A 19,532-nucleotide genomic window follows, 5' to 3' on the forward strand; every position below is an offset into this window, starting at 1 on the left:
TATATATCAAAGACACGGTGGGTTCGATTCTCTGCTGGAGTGCCTTCTGTGTGGAGTCTGCATGCCGTCCCCGCGGTCGAGTGACCTCCGAAAGACATGCGTGAATGGGCGTGCCTTCGCTGAAGGTTGGGCGTCAGGCTGGTAACTCGGCACCATAAAAATAGACTGCCAATCATTAGCGGACCGGAGTTCCACTGTGGCCACCCCAAACCGGGAAAAGATATATATATATATATATATATATATATATATATATATATATATATTAATTTCTTCATAACATTCTTAAGTTGCTTCATTTATATACATATTCAGTCTGTTTAACTAAACAGTGCTTTCAGTGTCTTTACAGTGCAGAATAGACTATAAGTAATATTTGAGAGCATAATGATATTGGCACATTATCAAGAGCGAGCTGCACAAACAAGATGGATAGTTAAAAATGTCCCTTCCTTATAGTGTGTTAGCCAGGTACCAGAAGTGTAGAAGCAAGCAAATTCCAGGCAGTTTGTACTCATAAGCTTTTACTGCTACCCCCTATCACCTAAAAATTGACACATCTCTTAAATGCTGCCCCAAAGCACTTAATAAATCTAAGTAACATGGTTTTAGATTAGCAATATTGTACCTGTTGTTGGATGCATTCATTTAGTCAGTTGTAGATATAATGTAAACCGAAAAAAAATATATATATCGATGTGATGCTCTCAGAAAAAAAAATACACAGTAATGTACGCAGTGTATGCCTGGCTACACTGCAGGCAGGTACTTATTTATCACTAGTTGTGCCTCTCAATTACAATAGTAAAAATAGCAGTCAATTTAATACTGTGCGCTCCCGAGTGACGGACGTCATTACGTTCTCGAACGTTGGGCGTGGTCGTAAAGGGCAAACTGGAAGTCTTCATTTTGAAAACTTAGGAGAACCTACCAGGTACTTGTTTTTTTTTCAAAGTAAACAATGTGGTTTATTTTTATGTCTGATGAAGACAGTGATCGGATTGTGGTGGTTAGGCTGACATGAATGTAAAGATCGTTTAATTTTAGGTACTTCTCACATCATTGTGTTGCAGAGGTTACCTGTTTCACCCATCGTCTTTACATTTGTAAAGCATTCCCTGTTTTTCGTTGCCTACACACCTTCTTGCCTAACATTTCTTATGTGGGAATTTGAATATAAAAGTGTTTATGTGGACCTTTTTTATCAGGTATCCGTGCAATGTATTCACTTTATTGTAATGAGAGAGCATGTTCCAACTATTGCTGCTTTCCCCTTAGTTTATTGTTACCAAGAGGTGGACAGCTTTGAAGGAAAATACAGTTGCATCTTACCTGTATTTATTTAGCCCATGTTTGGTATTTTACTAAGGTTTATCTCAATGGTTTGTCATTGCATAGTACCACTAATAATTTTTTTTTCTTTTCCTGTGCATTGTTATGATTTTCAGGCAGTATCCAAAAAATATATATTCTTGGGTATCATGCGATGCTCTCTGTTACCGGTATTTTGGGTCACTGTGCTCAACCTTGCAGGGCATTGAGCCTGGAATTTTAAGGGTCAGTCCAGTGGTTAATGTTGACTAGTTCAGAGTGGGTGTGCTGTAGAACACTTGACATTTATTATACTCATTTTGTGTGTGAGTTTGACAGCTGACTTCCTTTGTGAAACTCATACATCTCAACTTTCCATATGTTTGCCTCATATTTTTTGGTTTGTTCCTCTCATTGTGTTTTTTTGCCAAATCTCTTAAGACTGAAATCAGTAAATTAATGACGTACATTTCAGTTTCCGACTTCGTATCCTTTATAAAGTGCATGCTAACATATATCCTGATTTTTCTAACACATTTCCAAGTTTATAAGAGCAATATTTGAAATCGGTCTCTAGTTTTGGGTGAAACTAGTCACCCTACATGTTCCCACTTGAGTCTATGTACTCATTAATAAAGATAGTTTCAGTGCCAAGACCTAAAACTATGTTTTATTGTATTTATTTTTTTATTCTTGTTATTATGCTACTAATCTTTCATGTGTGATTTGGTAAGCTCCCTAAAGAGTGAATATGCAGTTGATGCAGTGCTGCCAGTGGTATGGACCCTCTGGGTAGCTTGACTCCCTTGCAAGCATTTGCCTTCCGTCAGCTCCTTCTGCAGTCTCCAGTGGCAACACACTGTCTGGATGCACCCTTTGATGAGCCCATTCCCACCTCTGCAGGCAATGGTGAGCAGATCTAATGCATGAACAACTAATTAAACCCAGGTCATCACTGAAAGCAGATGATCCTCCCTGCACTACGGGGCCAGCTTGGAAGGCATGTTTGCTGCAGCATATGAAAGCTGAATTCTACCATACTGTGGCAGCCTTGTTGAGGGGTGGGGTAGATCTATCTTTGCCTCCACTAATCTGGATTTGGTAGATTTCAGGACCCCAGACAGACTTTTCTGGGGAACCAGGGCTGAGCAACAACTGACCAATTTTCCTTACTCAGGATGAGGGTAGTGAATTATCTCTTGCTTGCTTTCCAGGTAGAGACTCTTGTGGGGGTGGATGGGCAACAGATTCAGGGTTGCACAACAGCTCTCCCGTTTGCCAGACAAAATAGGAGTAGCACATATGTGCAAATATTGATATGTTGTATACAGTGCACATCAGAAAGGTTAATACTAATTCAAAAAAGAAAAATGTTTTCCACAATGTGATATTTGCAGTCATTATTTCCAGGCCTGCAACAAAGGGCATTATATGTTTGAGTGTAGGAAGGGTGTAATAATGGGATGGTAGGAGCAGAAATATGATGTCTGTGGATTCAGAAGCCCATTGTGCCATTTCTTCTTTTGATTAACAGCTGTTTGCCTACTAAGGGTTAGCTACATAGGTATCATAAATTTACTTGGAAAAAGTATTGTGTCATTAAACAGCTGTTCTGAAGCATTTTCTTCATTACTGTTGGCTGTTTCTTCATTAATATTGATGGTGATTTGCTCTGCTATTGACTTTGGCATTCCTATACACTTTTTTCTCCTCCTAAAAGACTAAAAGTTAATTTGAGGAGCAGAATCTAAAGAGGAGACTGGAATAATGTACAAGTCAAAGAAGGGTGTGCATATTAACAAGCAGATCATTGTTTTACATGTATTGGCCTTTCTGGGGGCAGATGGCATGCTCATAGGCCTGCTGACCACTGGGATTGGATTGTTTTTGTTGGACATTGGTAGTTTTAGAAGACAATTTAAAAAAATTGTAATACTTTCATATATGAATTTTGATGGTGAACATGAAGTTAAGATAATGGTTGACTCTTGTGCATTCTTTGGAAGACAGAGATTGACTTTAACATGATCTTTGCCTGTTGATATATTGTGAATGCAAAACCTAAATTTATATGTGTGTAATATGAGCAGACAAAAGCTACTGTTTGTTCTATAATGATATATACAAATCCCAAGTACTTTCTTATTGAGAGTATGCTACATGGTCTTCATTTAGATGACGGTGGAGTATTCACGTAAGGTTTGTTATTATTCATTTGCACCCTAATTATTCATTGCGGTGCATTTCTTTTTGCTTAGCTAGATTATTAGTAGCACTCTTCAGAGTGTGACAAATGGTTTCTGTGGTAGGAAGGTGTTTAGCATTAGATAGTGAGTCATTAAAAAGGAGTACTAAGAACAAGTCATGGCAAACATACCTTGATATAGGTCACATATTACAGTTGGTGTTGGAGGGAAGCTTCACAGCTTTATGGATGAAGAAATTTAAAAAAAATATGACCACCATCCAATAGTAAAATATTGTTTACTTTTCTGATGCATCAGCTTTCTCCTCTCAAGGAGGATAAAACAAAGGGGAAAAAAGAAAAATCAGTAAATAACAGCAGTGATCTCACAGATCAGTTACTCAATTGGAAAATAAAGGACTAATGAAATCAAGTAGTAAAATATTTCCAGACCAAAATCAGTCAATGTGCTATACTGCAGTATGAATGCATTTTTTTGTATTTCATACATTTTTAAGTCCTCTTCTAGTTACCCATGGATTTGAATATTTTATATGCCATTAACATGAGATGACAGCCTTAAGTAAAATTTTAGCTGGCTTGTCAGAAGTATGCATCCTTGTGGAATTGGCATTTTGTTTAACTAATGATTTTTTGTTTGATGATAAAATGTATTATCAGAGAAAATGCATTACCATGGGTGTCCCATTTGCTGCAGCCTATGCAAATCTGACTGTCCTTTTTAACAGGAATATTTATGCTTCTTATTTTTTTCAAATTCAAATAATACATTATTTTTGATATATAGATGACTTGCTTGCAAAAGGAATACCAGTGGCATACAATAATTCCTTAGACCCTTCTCAGATAGCAGAGATGGTTTTACATTTTCAGATTGTATTGGTTATGATTCTTTGAGGCTTATTTTTGGATTTAACTTTATTAGGTTCACCAGGCTGTTGTATGAGAAGTAAAATTGTTAGAAAAATCATTGGCCACATGGGACTATTCACAGGGTACACACAATCATCCACCCATCATCTTTACACTATAGAGAATTTTTTAAGAATTAGAAGGTTCTATTTTGATAGAAATTATTTTTGTTAGAAGCTGTAAAGAAGTTTTTACATTGTGGTTATACGTTACAATATGTACAGAAAATATATTTGCAAGTAGCACCATTATTGGTTGTTTAGAGCCAGAATGGTAATTGGATGATTGTGTTTTAATGATATAAAGGAAATAGTGGAAAACATGATTTATTTTGTGATGCAGTTTAACCTACTGTCTGAGGAGATCATTTCTGTTGTAAAAAATTGGTGAGGTACGTTACACAAAGATCACGTTTTGAACAGGCATTTGGAACTGACCCTTAGAATTTCATTTTATATTTGGGGAAAACTTGAGAGACATGTTATCCAGTACTTTGGACACATTCTGATGCATCTTTGTTTAGGATTTTTGTGTCCCAGGAGTGCATTCCCATTTGTGAGTTGTTCTTGCTCTCCAATAGTTCCTCCTTTTTTGTATATTAATGGATTAAGATTTAGTGTACAAGACTCAGGAACAAAAATGTAGTTAGTCTGGTAACTGTTAGCTTTGCAGAGAGTCATAACAGTCAAATAGCTATGTTTCGGACACCAGTTTTAGAAAAAGTTCATGTGGTCAGAAGGGTGGCAGGAGTTTAAAACAATTTTGGGAATATAAAGAAAGTGTATTCATATTGAGGTATAACAAAAAGTCCCCTTGCTGGTCTGCATTTACAATGCAGTTGGAATATTTTAATTTATTTCTTTTGTTTTTTCTTTTTATGCTTGTTTAATTGACATGTGATATCATTTTACACCATTTATTGATTGAGTACTGACAGGTGTAAAAGATTCAGTACACACTGATAAACTACTATGAAAAAATAGCATTCCACTTTACAGCTGAGCCATGAAAAAGGACAAATTAGTATTGCAAGTGTAAGAATCCAGTTAGGAATGTTTTGGAGTGGTCTTTCGTCACCAATACTATTTTAAAACCAGGCAACAAGTTGCTTGCAGTAAAAGGTAAACGCTCCTAATTCAGACGACAGTGTATCATAAATAAATTAACCACAAAAAGGAGCGAAATGGCTTTGCAGTAAAAAATCCAGTTCCCAATGTAAAATAACAAGAACAAAAACAGCAAACCTCTATTTCCAAAGTAAAACAGCTTTTTCAGCTCATAAAAGTAGTATGCTGCAAAGTAAAGCAAGTGTAGCTGGTTCTTCAACCCAAAAAGAATCGCACAAAAGTATAATACAACGAGAACTTTAATAGCTAGCTAGAGTTAAGCTTTCACCAAATGGCTTTTCAAAACTTCAACAACTGCCATTAAAAACAAAGCATTTAAATATACAATGGAAGAAGTTCATTGGTGCACATGACATAGTTAATTGACTTAAACTCTAGTTCATTTACATATATACAGAAATCCTTCTGATATACTTCTAAAATACATTTAAAAAGCTAAGATAGTTTATTCATCATAATACAGAAGGACATAGTATAAATACACATCTATGACCTAAAACAAATGTAAAATAAGATAGTGAAATGTTATAAAAAGTTATAAAACATCCATAGTGTAGCATGAAGAGGAAAAAAGGGGTAAAATACGATTGATTCAAGTGTAACTTTATAAAAATGCTCCATAAAAGTCTATATAAGTCTATATGTGCAACAGGGTTCAGATATATGATAGTACATGAATTAAAAAGTAGTGCAGGTAGGTATGTGTATAAAAAGGGGGGGGGGGGAAGGCAACTAAGTGTGTAATCATGTACTATCACATATCTGAACCCTGTTGCACATATAGACTTATATAGACTTTTATGGAGCATTTTTATAAAGTTACACTTGAATCAATCGTATTTTACCCCTTTTTTCCTCTTCACACTATGGATGTTTTATAACTTTTTATAACATTTCACTATCTTATTTTACATTTGTTTTAGGTCATAGATGTGTATTTATACTATGTCCTTCTGTATTATGATGAATAAACTATCTTAGCTTTTTTAAATGTATTTTAGAAGTATATCAGAAGGATTTCTGTATATATGTAAATGAACTAGAGTTTAAGTCAATTAACTATGTCATGTGCACCAATGAACTTCTTCCATTGTATATTTAAATGCTTTGTTTTTAATGGCAGTTGTTGAAGTTTTGAAAAAGCCATTTGGTGAAAGCGCTTAACTCTAGCTAGCTATTAAAGTTCTCGTTTGGATTATACTTTTGTGCGATTCTTTTTGGGTTGAAGAACCAGCTACACTTGCTTTACTTTGCAGCATACTACTTTTATGAGCTGAAAAAGCTGTTTTACTTTGGAAATAGAGGTTTGCTGTTTTTGTTCTTGTTATTTTACATTGGGAACTGGATTTTTTACTGCAAAGCCATTTCGCTCCTTTTTGTGGTTAATTTACCAATACTATTTTGCCTTAACCTTAATTAGACTGGTTACTTAACTGATTAATCAAGGGATACAGTGTCACTTCAAAAAAACATTCCTGTGAAATTACATTTCACCACCTTTTTCTGAATGATCTAAAATCATATTGCTTATGCGGCAAACTGGTTACTTAACTGATTAATCAAGGGATACAGTGTCACTTCAAAAAAACATTCCTGTGAAATTACATTTCACCACCTTTTTCTGAATGATCTAAAATCATATTGCTTATGCGGCAAACAACTTAAGTACAACCACCTTTGGTTAGAACCTTTCCGCATGATATAAGAATGGTATTTAATCTTCACAAATGTGTGAAATCTCCATTTCATGATGGAAAATTGAAGCATCAAGAAAACATCAGCCTAAGAAAAGAATATGTTATAAAAGAATGGGAACTGATGACTGCATGTAATTATCTGGGAATAGATGAAAGGTCAGCAGTACAACATGAAAGAAACTCAATAAGGAATATTTTTAGAAGACTGAAGTGTATACTGAAACTTCCTTGTCATCTAGGAATGAAACTGTTGCAAAAGTGGACAAGTGTAGACCATGCAGGGTTGAACAAAAATGCTTGCACATCCTTTTGTTGGCTTTGATTAAATATGACTGGGGGGGGGGGGCTGTATGCTGAAAGACTACAGTAATGTGACAATGTTGTTATATTGGTGACTGTACAAGCAATATGGTATACAAGCAATTTTATTTTATTTATTTTACCTTTGTTCACCAGGATAATCTGACTGAGCAATGCCCATTTTCAGTGGAGGCCTTGGAGGGAAAACTCCAGAATTCATTTTTAAAGCAATTATATATAATCCAATTTACAATAGTTTAGCATAATACCTACATGAAACGACAAGGAGATGAATGGAAATTAGTAAGGAAAAAAACTATGATAACATACATAAATTGAGTTACGCGTGTGTGTGTGTGTGTGTGTGTGTGTGTGTGTGTGTGTGTGTGTGTGTGTGTGTGTGTGTGTGTAGAATTGTAGAGGAAGATTGGGGGTGTGTGAAAGTAGAGTACTGATGAGGAATAAAGTGGAGAAGAAGTAGAAAGGGAATGTGAGGGTAGGGGCAGGACCATTTGACTGCAAAGTAGAGTTTTGGGATGTTGACTTTTTTTAGGATTTGCTTAATTTCTGAAGTGATTTGGGATATAATCTTATAATTTGGTAACACAGACATGACACTGGAAAGTCAACATATAGATTGTTTGACTTGGGTTACTTGCAAGAGATTGTTAGTGCAGGTTTCTGCTGGGAGAGTATTTGGCTACTAGGGAAGTTAGGGATGGGTGGGTATTTGGTGTATAGATTAATATGTGTGTTTTATGGTTGGCTACGTGCATGTAGGTTATGCAATTCTAACTAGCTGATATTTTGATGAGCGGTGTAGTGATGGGTTAAGTTTGGGACTTCAGCTGCAAATTAGCAACTTTGTTATAGGTGATTTGTAGTTTATGAAAGTGAATTTTAGGGATGTTAGAATGGAGGAAGAGGACAATAAAGAGGAGAGAAGCAGTGCTTAGGCTGTACTGAGCGATGCAGTCTTGGTTAGATGAAGCATAGATTTGTGTAACATGCCTAACTTTTTATTAGTTGTGGACGTAATCGGTGTAATCATCGAAAAATAGTTTGTGATCAATAATTACTCCTAGAAGTTTGGCTTGCGTGATGTGTTTACTTGCAATTTTGCCTTTTGATTTAATTGAGATTTGCCTAATCCTACTAATAGAAGCTTTGTTTTATTTAGTAAGAGTTGAGATTTTTGGAGTTTCTTTTCAATCATATGAAAATTACTGTGAGATGAGTTGTAATTTGTTTAGTGAGTTATTTTAGCGGTTTATTGTGAAGTCATCAGAATATTGGAATAATGAGACACTAGGAATGGTGATGTGCATTTTAGTAATGAAGATGGAGGATACGATCAGCTGTAGTATGGATTCCTTTGGGGCACCTCTTCCGATGGGGTGGGGGGTGGGGTATGAGAATTTTGTGACCATTGAATGACTTGGATACTATTTGAGAGAGAGAGTTTTTAAACCATGTTCTGATTCTGCCAGTTGTTGAAGAATTGGGTGATGAACTGTGATGAAAGTCTTAGGTCTAGAAAAATGACACCAGTGAAAAGGCCATAATTTTTACTTTGATAGCTATTGTTTTAAAAAAAAAAAGATGATAATGGAGTTTCTGTACTATTTCATTGGTGAAATCAGAGAGTTATTTGTGGTGAGGTGGAACAGTTTCTGTACACACTTTTCTAGTATTTTGGATAGTAGTGATAGGATGGCTATTGGCATGTAGTTGGAAAAGTTATTGTGGGATCCATCATTATGTGATTCAAAGTAGGGGAATTTACTGCCACAAAAAGTCCAGTCACTAGTGGAGTTCCCCAGAGTTTTGTGCTGGGATCTTTTTTTTTGTTTGGCATCTACTTCTCTGAAGTAAAAGCCAGTACCAAAGGGTTCTGTCTGACTGACTAAGTTTGTGGATGACTGCAAGCTAGGAGCAGTAATTGAATTGTCCGCAGATGACTTGGCAAAGTTAGCAGCTATTACTAAGATGATGCAGGGGGGGGGCAGCTTAGTAATAGAGGCTAACTCTAATGCTGCCCCTTCCCCCAACCCTAACCCTATGCCTTACCTTAATAAAAACCTTCCCATATCACCACCAGCAATCAAAAATTTGAGACTAGTGTTACGGGGGGTGGGGGGTGGGGTTAGTCGGGAGAAAAATATTTTTCCTTTCAAGATATTTTTTAGTTCGTTATTTGTTGTGTTCACTATTCTGTCTGAACATATTTGCTGATGTTTTCACATGAACACTAAGTTCGATCATACAGAATAAAGCCATGTACACATACATACCCTAAACTCCCTAAACTCACTATTAGGATTGTAGGTTCAACAGTCATATTTATGGTCCTTAGAATTACAGCAGGGACTCAGCAACTCTGAAAGCTTGTTTACTTACTTAGTATGGTTAAAGAAGCAGTAAAAGCTAAAAGGACTTTAAGGTGCACAAAGGGAAAGTTCTTACAATGCTGTCATATTAAGGGTAGTGAAAGCAGCTTTGACTAGTAAGGCATTTTCCTCTCTCACTGTGAATGAGACAATGTTTCCATGGTAATCATTACATTTGATAAAGGTACCAGCACTGGTGGTAGCTAGATTACCTCTGGCACAACCAGTTATCACCTTGTAGCTAAGCTACATCATAACAACCTTCACTTTGTGAAGGGTGTTTAGTTGCCAGAAAAAACAGGGATTGTTGTGATGTGTTCCAGCAGGAAATGCCTCCCTTACATTCCTCATCCAAAGTAATTTCCATCTCTTGATGTTGGTATCTGGGGTCCCAAGCTTTGAATGTGTGAAAGTGGTGTGAGGCTAAAACCATTTAAGTCTGGAAGAGATGCAGGTGTTTCCACAAGGTTCATAATCTCAGTCTACTCTTCCCAATCTATTCACTGCAGTTCAGAGTCTCCTGGTACTATTTTCCAGAGTCTGTAGCTGACTGGCATCTTTCCTCTTCTCAGCAGTGTTATTTTTGACGAGTCAGCCATCCCCTTACACTGTCAGGATGATACATGGGTCTGTCCCCTTCTGCTTTCTTTTTTTTTTTTTTGCTTATCAAGTAGCTACTTGACTACAATGACTGAGATTCCCCATCTGGTATTCTTTCTAAACAATATAGATTTTGTAGCAGCTGTTTAGAGAAAGGCAACTTCTTTGTCAAGGAAAACAAAGCTGTGCGTGTCCACTAAGAAATTAAATTATTAACTCCTTCGGATAGAAAAGCCACAGGCTTAACCATTACACCCACGCAGACAGTTTCCATGAATAAGCTAAATAATGTCCTGACGCTCAACTTCCTTGTCCCCCCACAGTTCAAACAAAAGTGGACTTTCTTGACTGTTTGCAGTTGTTTGGCAAACCTTGTGTCTGTAAAAAGAGCTCTTGCTGGTGGATAGTTTGGGTATTTTTTTTGTGCTCTTGCAGCGTGGTTCTAAATACCTAACCCATGTTGTTCTGTGACCAGAGGTGGATTGTTCATCAAATTTTAAGTGAGGACCTTCCAGACTGCTCTGAAAATAGAAAACTAAGTTCTGATGGCCACAGAGAGAGAGAGAACCATCTGTCACATTTGAAAATCTGTGTGTGATGCTATCAGTGAAACAGTCAGTTTTCCACCAGAACACCTCATTTAAACTCCTGCCTAACCCAGGTGTGTACAGAAACTGGTTCTGCATGTCCTTTTCATGGGGGCTCTATGACCAATCTACTGCAGTCATTTTTAATGATGTCTTGAAAACTGGAAGTGTTCTGTTCTCAAGCAGATGTTTATGTGCACATGTTCAGACACTAGATTTTCCATGATTGCCTTCTATTTTTGCCAAAATATTTTCTCTGCTTTGTACTCATGTAGGAGTTTTTAAATAATTAATGATAGTTTTTTCTAGGCTCTTACTTCTGTACTAATAAAGTAATACATTCATATGTTTGACATTAGATTTCTCCTTGCTGATGGCTTCTGAAATATTGTTTCCATTGTGAGTCTATTTGGATATGGTATTTTTTATAACAGGATATGGTATTTTAAGACCATGTTTTTAAATAGCTGTTTGTCCTAATAAACTCTGTATGCTGTTTTGTATTCTTTTTTTAGACTCCTTTAATCAGTTATCACCTGTGACATAGGCAAACTTACATTTATACAGAAGTAATCAAACCTTAACACATTACTTTTGCAAACAGTGTAGGATATATAACATATGTGATGTATAAGTAACATTACATACATTATTCAATTCCTGCCTTCTCTTAAACCCCAGTCCTCCTCCAAAACATTTTTCTTTGTGTATTGTTCCCACAATTTCCATTTCTTTCCTAGCAATTTACACATACCCTTTTCTAAAGATCCCATTTCTTGTTCTTTTATCTCTATTATATTATGCACTACTTCAAGTATAGTTGGTTTAGATTTTGATTTCCATTTTCTAGTAATTGCTTTTTTGGCACCCACCAGATTTAAACTTAACAAGGCCTTACTGTGTATAGGCAATTTAAATCCTGTATCCCCCCCAAAAATGATTTCCTTAGTTACACTCATTTGCTCCACTGGTATTCCTGACAGAATACTCTGTAGGGAATTTTTAGATTCTGCCAACTCATTATACTTCCAAAACATATGTTGCCTCCTCCTTTCCTATCACACCTCCAACATTTGCCATCTGCCAGAGGAAAAAAAATTCTTTGGAGTCTGCTTTCAGTATAAAAGTAAACACTTCTGGGCAAAAGTCCTAAATCTTCTAGACTTTGTTACATATGTGAAAACTAAGCACATGTTCTCCCATTGTGTCTATGTGATTGCATATCGAATCTCACCTCCCAAACTTTTCTGACCTCTTCTGATTGATTTCTATAGTTAGCATGCAATATTTTATATGCCATACTAATCGTCCCTTTTTTAACAGCAGCATCTGTTCGAGATTCATTTAAAAACTCAACCAGTGCAGGTCTTTCATTTAGGATTCCTCTATCGTTTTCTCTGTCTATATTCTGATATCAGTCCCTGAAAGGAAAGGCATTCACTAGCCAGCAGTCCAAATATCTTATTGACCTCTTCCCATTGTGTTACCTTTCCTTCTCTTATTATTTATTCCCAGTACCTTGGTTCATTTGCCAGTGTCCTCCAGTAAATTCCAGTCCACACTTGTCTAGTCTCTGTACCCTTAGTTGCAGTCATCCCTTTTGGCAGAATCTCATAGCTGATTAGTAGACTAATGGCCCAAGAGCCTTTACTAGCCTAGCCAATAATACCCATGATATAACAATATTGCATCTTAATTCCCCAGATATGGGATGGGGTAGTATCAGGATCTTTGGGTGTTGGAGCCCTGAGTCATTTTACAGATTGGCTGTGGCCATAAAGGACAAGGGCAGTACCCCAGGAGTGATTTAGGATTCCCCTTCCATTTATCCAAATTCTTTTTGAAGTGAGTGAGGAACAGGCTTTGGTTTACGAAGATGAGAAGTTTATTCCATAGATGAGGTAGCCTGTGGGATACGAATCTGTCCCTCAAGTAAGTTCTGTTAAGTCGCAAATAAGGTTCAGGTCCATGGAACATGTAATCCTTATAAAATTTATTTTGCGAATATGTAACATTTACATCAGGGCTGGATCAGAGGATGCCTTGTAGGTCAGGCATAAGTCCCCTCTCAGAAAACTGTTTGATACAGAGTAAAGAAATTGGGCCTTTAGTCAGTCTGTATAAGACATGTGTTTTATGCTTTTTAGTTTAGTTTTTTTTTTTTTTTTCAGAAACCTCTAGGGCTACTCCCCTTGGTGTAAGTGCCTAGTTAGACACATGCACAAGGGAGCACTTTACTCTATTATGGGCCTGTACAGTGGCACTATGACTTCCTTTGATCTTGCTGCCATGCCTTTACTTGTAAGTTGAGCCATACAGAAGGATTTCCCCACTACTGTATCTACCCGGTGGTCAAAGTTTAGGTTACTATCTATCTGTGTTTCTAGGTCCCTCACCACTGAGTTTACTTTTACGGATGTGCTATCAATATTACAATTTGCAGGGATATCTGATTTACTGAAGGGTATGATTACTCATATTTTTTAGCATTTAGTTTCAGACTGTGGTTTTGGCAGCAGTCGTTTGTCTTTTTTAGGCCTATTTGTAGGATGTCAACATCATTTGCGGAATCAGTGATTGCTCCCACCTTACAGTAATCAGCGAACGTGGTGAGCCAGAGGCCCCCAACATTGGCTTTCACTTCAGAGCAGTATATTCCAAATGGGAGAAGTCCCAACACTGAGCCCTGTGAGACACCACTAGTATGGACACATGTGTCCTGTTAATGAGCCATTTGGCTGTCCATCTGACTATATGTATGGTTTTATGCTTAACTCAGTAAGTTTATCTATGATCTCTGATTGGGGATTGTGTTGAAAGCTTTGGCCAGGTCTAAATAAGTGGTGTGTACCATTTTACCCTCATCCATGGCCCTGGTAATTTTCTCGAAGAAGTTCACTGATTGAGCAGGCAAGACCTCACAAATTGGGTCTGGTCTAGCTTTTGGATAGTTCCTATTTTGTTATTGATCAGGTCCATGATAATTCTCTCGATGACCTTGCAGATAAGAGTGGTCAAGCTTATGGATCTATAGTTCCCTGGGCCAGTTGAAAGGCCCCTCTTGTGCAGAGGGATAACTGTTGCAGTCCTCCATTCCTCTGAGACAAAGCCAATCAGGAGGCTGTGGTTAAAGAGGGTTTGTAGTGGCCCTAATAAATTCTCTTTTAAGCTAATTATGAAGCATCCTGCAATGTTGGGACCCATGGAGACTGTGCTTTAGGCTTTAGTGAGTGCAGTAATGACTGGTAGGGGTATGGTTGTGGGTATTTCTTTGAGTATGGTAAGAGGTGGTGGGGTGAGGAGTTTCAACTGAACTTGTTAGCCAGCAGGTTTGCTATAGTTTCAGGCTGTAAGTGTCACAGTTCATGATTAACTCAGCACATTGCTGAACATTTCCCCTGGGGTTATGAACATAATTAAAAAAAGCCTTGTAGTTATCCGTCACCTGGGAGGCTATTTTTGCCTCATGTTTTGCTTTGGAAGATTTGACCAGCTTTCTAATTTATTTGTTTACACTGGTGAGTGTCTTTTTGCACCAATTTGTCTGTTCTTTCTTGGCTTTGAAGAAGATTTTTTTCCTTTTGTTGAATAGTCTATATATGATAGGGGTCCACCAGGGTGGTTTATTTTTACCAGTAATCATAGGTTTGATTTGGACAGTGACTGCCTCTTCTATGCAGCTATGAATGTGGCTGTACAGTGCTTTTATGTACAGCTCGGAGAGTAGGCCTCTGTGACATCTGGGTTCAAAGGGACTTGGAAGTTTAATAAGCTGTCACTTAGTTTGGGGTAAGTGGCCTTAGAAAAGTTCTTAACAGGTTTGGAGTTTGATGGGGGTTCTAGGTTAGTTTTAATACTAAAGAAGATCATTTTGTGGTCCGATCTTACCATGGAGGAATTAATACATTGGAGGTAGCAGCATTCCCTAATGTTTGTGAGTACTAGGTCCAGTATATTTGTACCTCTAGTTGGGGGAACTAGCTAGTTGCTCCACGGTGTTTGCAATGAAGAAGTCCAAAAACCTCTGAGCAAATTAATTATGGTTCATATAAGTCTCCCAGTTTATGGAGGGGTGGTTGAAATCACCCATAAGTATGGTGTTGGGCTGAAAGTTAAGGGATTCCAGTAGGTTTAGGTAGGAGGTGTAGTTTTCCAGACTCATGTTAGAGGATCTGTAGCTAGCAAGTATATGATTGGGGGGGGGGGTCGCACCTGTGGTTAGTTGTGCATGGTGCAGCTCAAGTGAGTCATGTTGTTGGACCAGTGTAGCAGTGTATTCATCTTTTATGAACAGTGAGACACCTTCCTCTTTGTTTTATCCTGAGCTGGGGGGGGGGGGGGTTGAAATGTATGAAAGCATTGTAGCCTTTGATAGCATGGGTGCTTTCTATGGTTCAGAATCATGTTTCTGTGAATGCACATAAGTCTGTGTTCTCCAGGGTGAGGAGTGCTTCCAGGGAGTGCATTTTTTTATTTAAACTGCTGGCACTGAGTAGCAGTTCCTTTAGTTGTGAGTGATTTTTCTATGTTGGGGTGATTAACAACTTGGCACGGCCTAAAAAAGGCATTATGGGGGGTAGATAAAGTTTTTGCCAGTATCCAGAAGCCAAGTGATGACAAGTGCAAACCATCTCTGGCAAAGCATCTTGGCTTATCAATCATGTCCCAGGCTGACAGATGTTGGACCCCCTTCTTGTAACACCAGAAACTTAGCCAGTTATTGAAGTCATTCATTTTTTTGCTGGTACTGTGGCATCATCATTGATGAAGGTAGGATGTTGCTCAAGGCTAGATTCATACCCACCTGGGACACATATTCGGAGAGCTCTATCATGTCTCTCTCTCCATATAGTCCAGTGAGGTACGTCTTAGGTCATTTACGCCCATGTGGACCATAGTCATACTGGTATTTGTGGTTTAAAGACATAACTGCATGCATGATCTGGAGGATCTGGAGGATTCTGTCTCCAGGCAGACAGCTCACAGTGATTTGCTCCTTGTTTCGCTTGGTAAAAGGGGCATCCGTATGTCTTACAATGGAATCCCCAATAAGTAGGATGTTTGACTGTGGTGTATTGCCTTATGGGCTTGGAAGTGGGGCTACTGTGATTTTTTTATAGTTGTGTGTTTTGTGAGGTGCTGTCTTTTTTGAGTGTGCGAAGGGCCACAGAGAGATGGTTTAGGTAGATAACAATTGAGTACCTCTGCATAAGTGGGTCTATGTGTTTGTTCCTTAGTCAGTGTTATAGGTGTAACGCTAACAACCTGGTTTGCATTTTTCACGAGTGTATGTGAGAGCTTTGCCTCCAATGACATTGTGTATTTGCATCCCTCACACACTGTGTTTGTTCTAAAATGAAATGGTTGACAGTGAACATGAGGTAGTTATAACACTCTCTGATGCCCATATCCACCAGGCTAGAAACAGAGATGACAGGTAAGTGTCTATCCATTATAGCAGATCCTTTGTAGATGAGAAGGAGTAGGGGAGAGTCACTTAAAGGTCTATGTGAGAGTGTTTAGTAGTATACTACTGGATTACCTGCAGTGGTGCTGCCCTCTGCACAAACTGACATCTCTTCAAACAGCTGTGAACAGTTGGAGAGTATGGAGAGTGTTTCCTTTAGAGGATTTTAAACTGGAAAGTTTGCTTATATGCAAGGCATGCGCATCCGCTTTTGCGTGATGTGCAAACGTGAGGCTTTTATACTAGTAGGATGAGAACGAGTAGGGGAGAGTCACTTAAAGGTCTATGTGAGAGTGTTTAGTAGTATACTACTGGATTACGTGCAGTGGTGCTGCCCTCTGCACAAACTGACATCTCTTCAAACAGCTGTGAACAGTTGGAGAGTATGGAGAGTGTTTCCTTTAGAGGATTTTAAACTGGAAAGTTTGCTTATATGCAAGGCATGCGCATCCGCTTTTGCGTGATGTGCAAACGTGAGGCTTTTATACTAGTAGGATGAAAGATATTTACACAGTTAAGCCCTGAGGCCAGTCAGATAAACATGCAGTAAGCCTTCCACCAGCAGTTCCCCACTCAGATGGGTTAAATCAGCCCTCTGCTCTCACCAGAGTGCTAAAAAAACCTTCTTAATGTAAAACAAAACTGGTTTTAAGCTCAAATGCATTTACAAGTACATTACAACAAAAGGTAGAATTCCTGCAGTATCAGGACACCTTGGAAATAAGTTTGCTAACGCTGAGAAATGTTCACAAAATATAGAAAAAAGTGCACAAATGTTGGAGAACTTCAACAAACCTAGAAAAGCTTTGCAAAATGTAGAGATATTTTGGTAAACGCAGAACATTTGCAATATCAGAGGAGGTTAGGAAATATCAGAATACTGTTAAAACAACCTTTGAGTAGTACAGTAACATGGTGTTTCTTTAACAAGTGCAGACTGAAAAACAGTGATCTCCTTGCTCCATTCCTGTGTTGGCTTAGTTCTTAGTATACTTTCTGCATATATGCTATTCTTTATTCTGAATATTAAAGTCTAGGTTGTTCTGGAGCCCTTTTTCCTTAAAAATGTCTTTATATTTACCTATTTGTTACATTAATCCATTTTTATTGTGGAAGGGTGAGATGGAGAAATGGTATTACAGTTTTATTTTCCCCCACGTTTCAGTTTGAGCATAAATAAGAATTCCTTCTGGTTGTTACAAGTCTTACAATGCATGCTACTGCAGATTTTGGCTCAACACTTTTTGGATATAGTTGAGTAAAGATACCAAAATCACTGTGTTCGGTTCTGTGATGACTGTTTTTTGCCTAATAGATAATCAGTACCATTTGCTATTAGGTCGTAGCTTATTAGCCAAACTTTTCCCCCCATGTTTAGGAGTATATCCTTTAAATTGAAGCCATTTGTGCAGTTTATCTGTAGAGTGTTGTAATATTTGCTGCCCTTTTTTTATTTGCATGTTTGTTTTGTGTTTATAATTATATGTATTTCTGATAGTACTGACAAATGTTTTTAATATTTGTTACATTTTGCTTGTTTATAACTTGATTTTTTTTGATGTTCTAGTATTAAAAGAAATTACTTAAATTCTACATTTTCTATTAACTAGCTTTGCTGTTGTCAGACTTAGTTTCTTACCCTATTAATCAAACAGAACTCATTTTATGACTGAACTTGTTATTTGCCTTGTTTAAATCCAGACTCGGTACATCTATTTTGAATTCAACTTATTTTTGGAATACTTGGGTATTTGAAGTTCTTTGTTGCTCAAACATGGGATTTTCCCCTTTTATTCACATTTCTTAGTGTCTTGGATTCCATTTTTTAAAATAACCTGTTGTGGTAGATCCACTGAACATTTTCTGTAAACATGCAAAAAGTACTTTGTTAGCTTATTTATTTATAACTGTTACACTCTGTGCCTCTCCCTTTCCTTTGAAAATGAGTACTAATGATTAGACCAAATAAAATCACTTTAGCTAGCAGATCTAGGAGAGACTCTCTCTGTCTGATACCCTTCCTGTGGGAGGAATAAAGATTCCTTATCAATGTTTCAAGTAGTTTATTCACTTAAGTAGCTAGATGGATGCCTTGTTCACCATCCTTAAAATAATTGTTAAACACAAATGTAATAAATTCACCAAAAACTATGTATTTGGGCTTTCTAATACTTGCTTCTTGACCAAAATGATGTTTAATCAAAGCAACACAGATCCACTGCATCCTGTATCCTGGCAGATAATGGATGCTAATCTTTGTCAAAAATGCTGAGAATATTTCAGGCCTGATTCTTGTTTCATAACAAACGGTTTCAGTACCATATCCATACTTCTTTTGAGGTACTTCGTACTGTAGCAGACACTATATGTCTACCACGAGGCTCCAAATGTTTACGTATTTTATTCAAATCATAAAAACATGGATCAGCTTGATCCTTAGCATGCAGTGGTATACGTCCTTATCAGTAAGGAAACACATTTCTCTCAATCTGCGTAAGAGGACCTGCAACTCCTTATTGTATGCTGTTTTAGAACAGTGTGCCGATTTTTCATAAGTGGCTGTATTTAATAAATTCCTACACATTTTCTCATGCTTCCCTACTTTAAACACTACACGACTCCTTTGTTTAGCTGGTCAAACAGTATATTGTTGTGTATTGCGTTAGAGTTTTTTAATCTCACACCATTGTGCAAAAGCCAATTTGTAATCAGACTTTGTAACACAAATCATTGAAATGCAGATTGAATATCATTCAGCAAAATGTGTTTAAACAATATAATACTGGAGTTGATGATATGCAGAATACCTGTGTTTTACTTGGTCATTAGTTGAATTGCATCACATGTGTTATATTCACATTGTCTAAATCAAACTCAATACTATCCTGAAAGTGAATAATCAGATCCATTAGAACATTTTCCAAATTCGATTTCA

The 19,532-nt window shown here is 37.4% G+C and overlaps 1 protein-coding gene across 3 annotated transcripts in view; it reads left to right on the top strand.

The window, feature by feature from the left end:
* Positions 1-856: 856 nt before the first annotated feature.
* Positions 857-19,532, top strand: part of CEP63 (centrosomal protein 63) — a 673,466-nt gene continuing 654,790 nt past the window's right edge. For 2 of the 3 annotated variants that reach the window (XM_044070622.1, XM_044070623.1), the window contains exon 1: positions 990-1,208. In XM_044070622.1, the coding sequence (XP_043926557.1) occupies positions 1,161-1,208 (48 nt within the window). In that variant the 5' untranslated portion in view covers positions 990-1,160. Of the gene's footprint in view, positions 935-989; positions 1,209-19,532 lie in introns of those variants that run through there. The other variant, XM_044070624.1, reaches the window with a different exon arrangement.

Source organism: Protopterus annectens, chromosome 4.part1, assembly GCF_019279795.1.
Source record: "Protopterus annectens isolate FY-2018-M chromosome 4.part1, PAN1.0, whole genome shotgun sequence".
In the NCBI taxonomy this organism is placed as follows: domain Eukaryota; kingdom Metazoa; phylum Chordata; order Ceratodontiformes; family Protopteridae; genus Protopterus; species Protopterus annectens.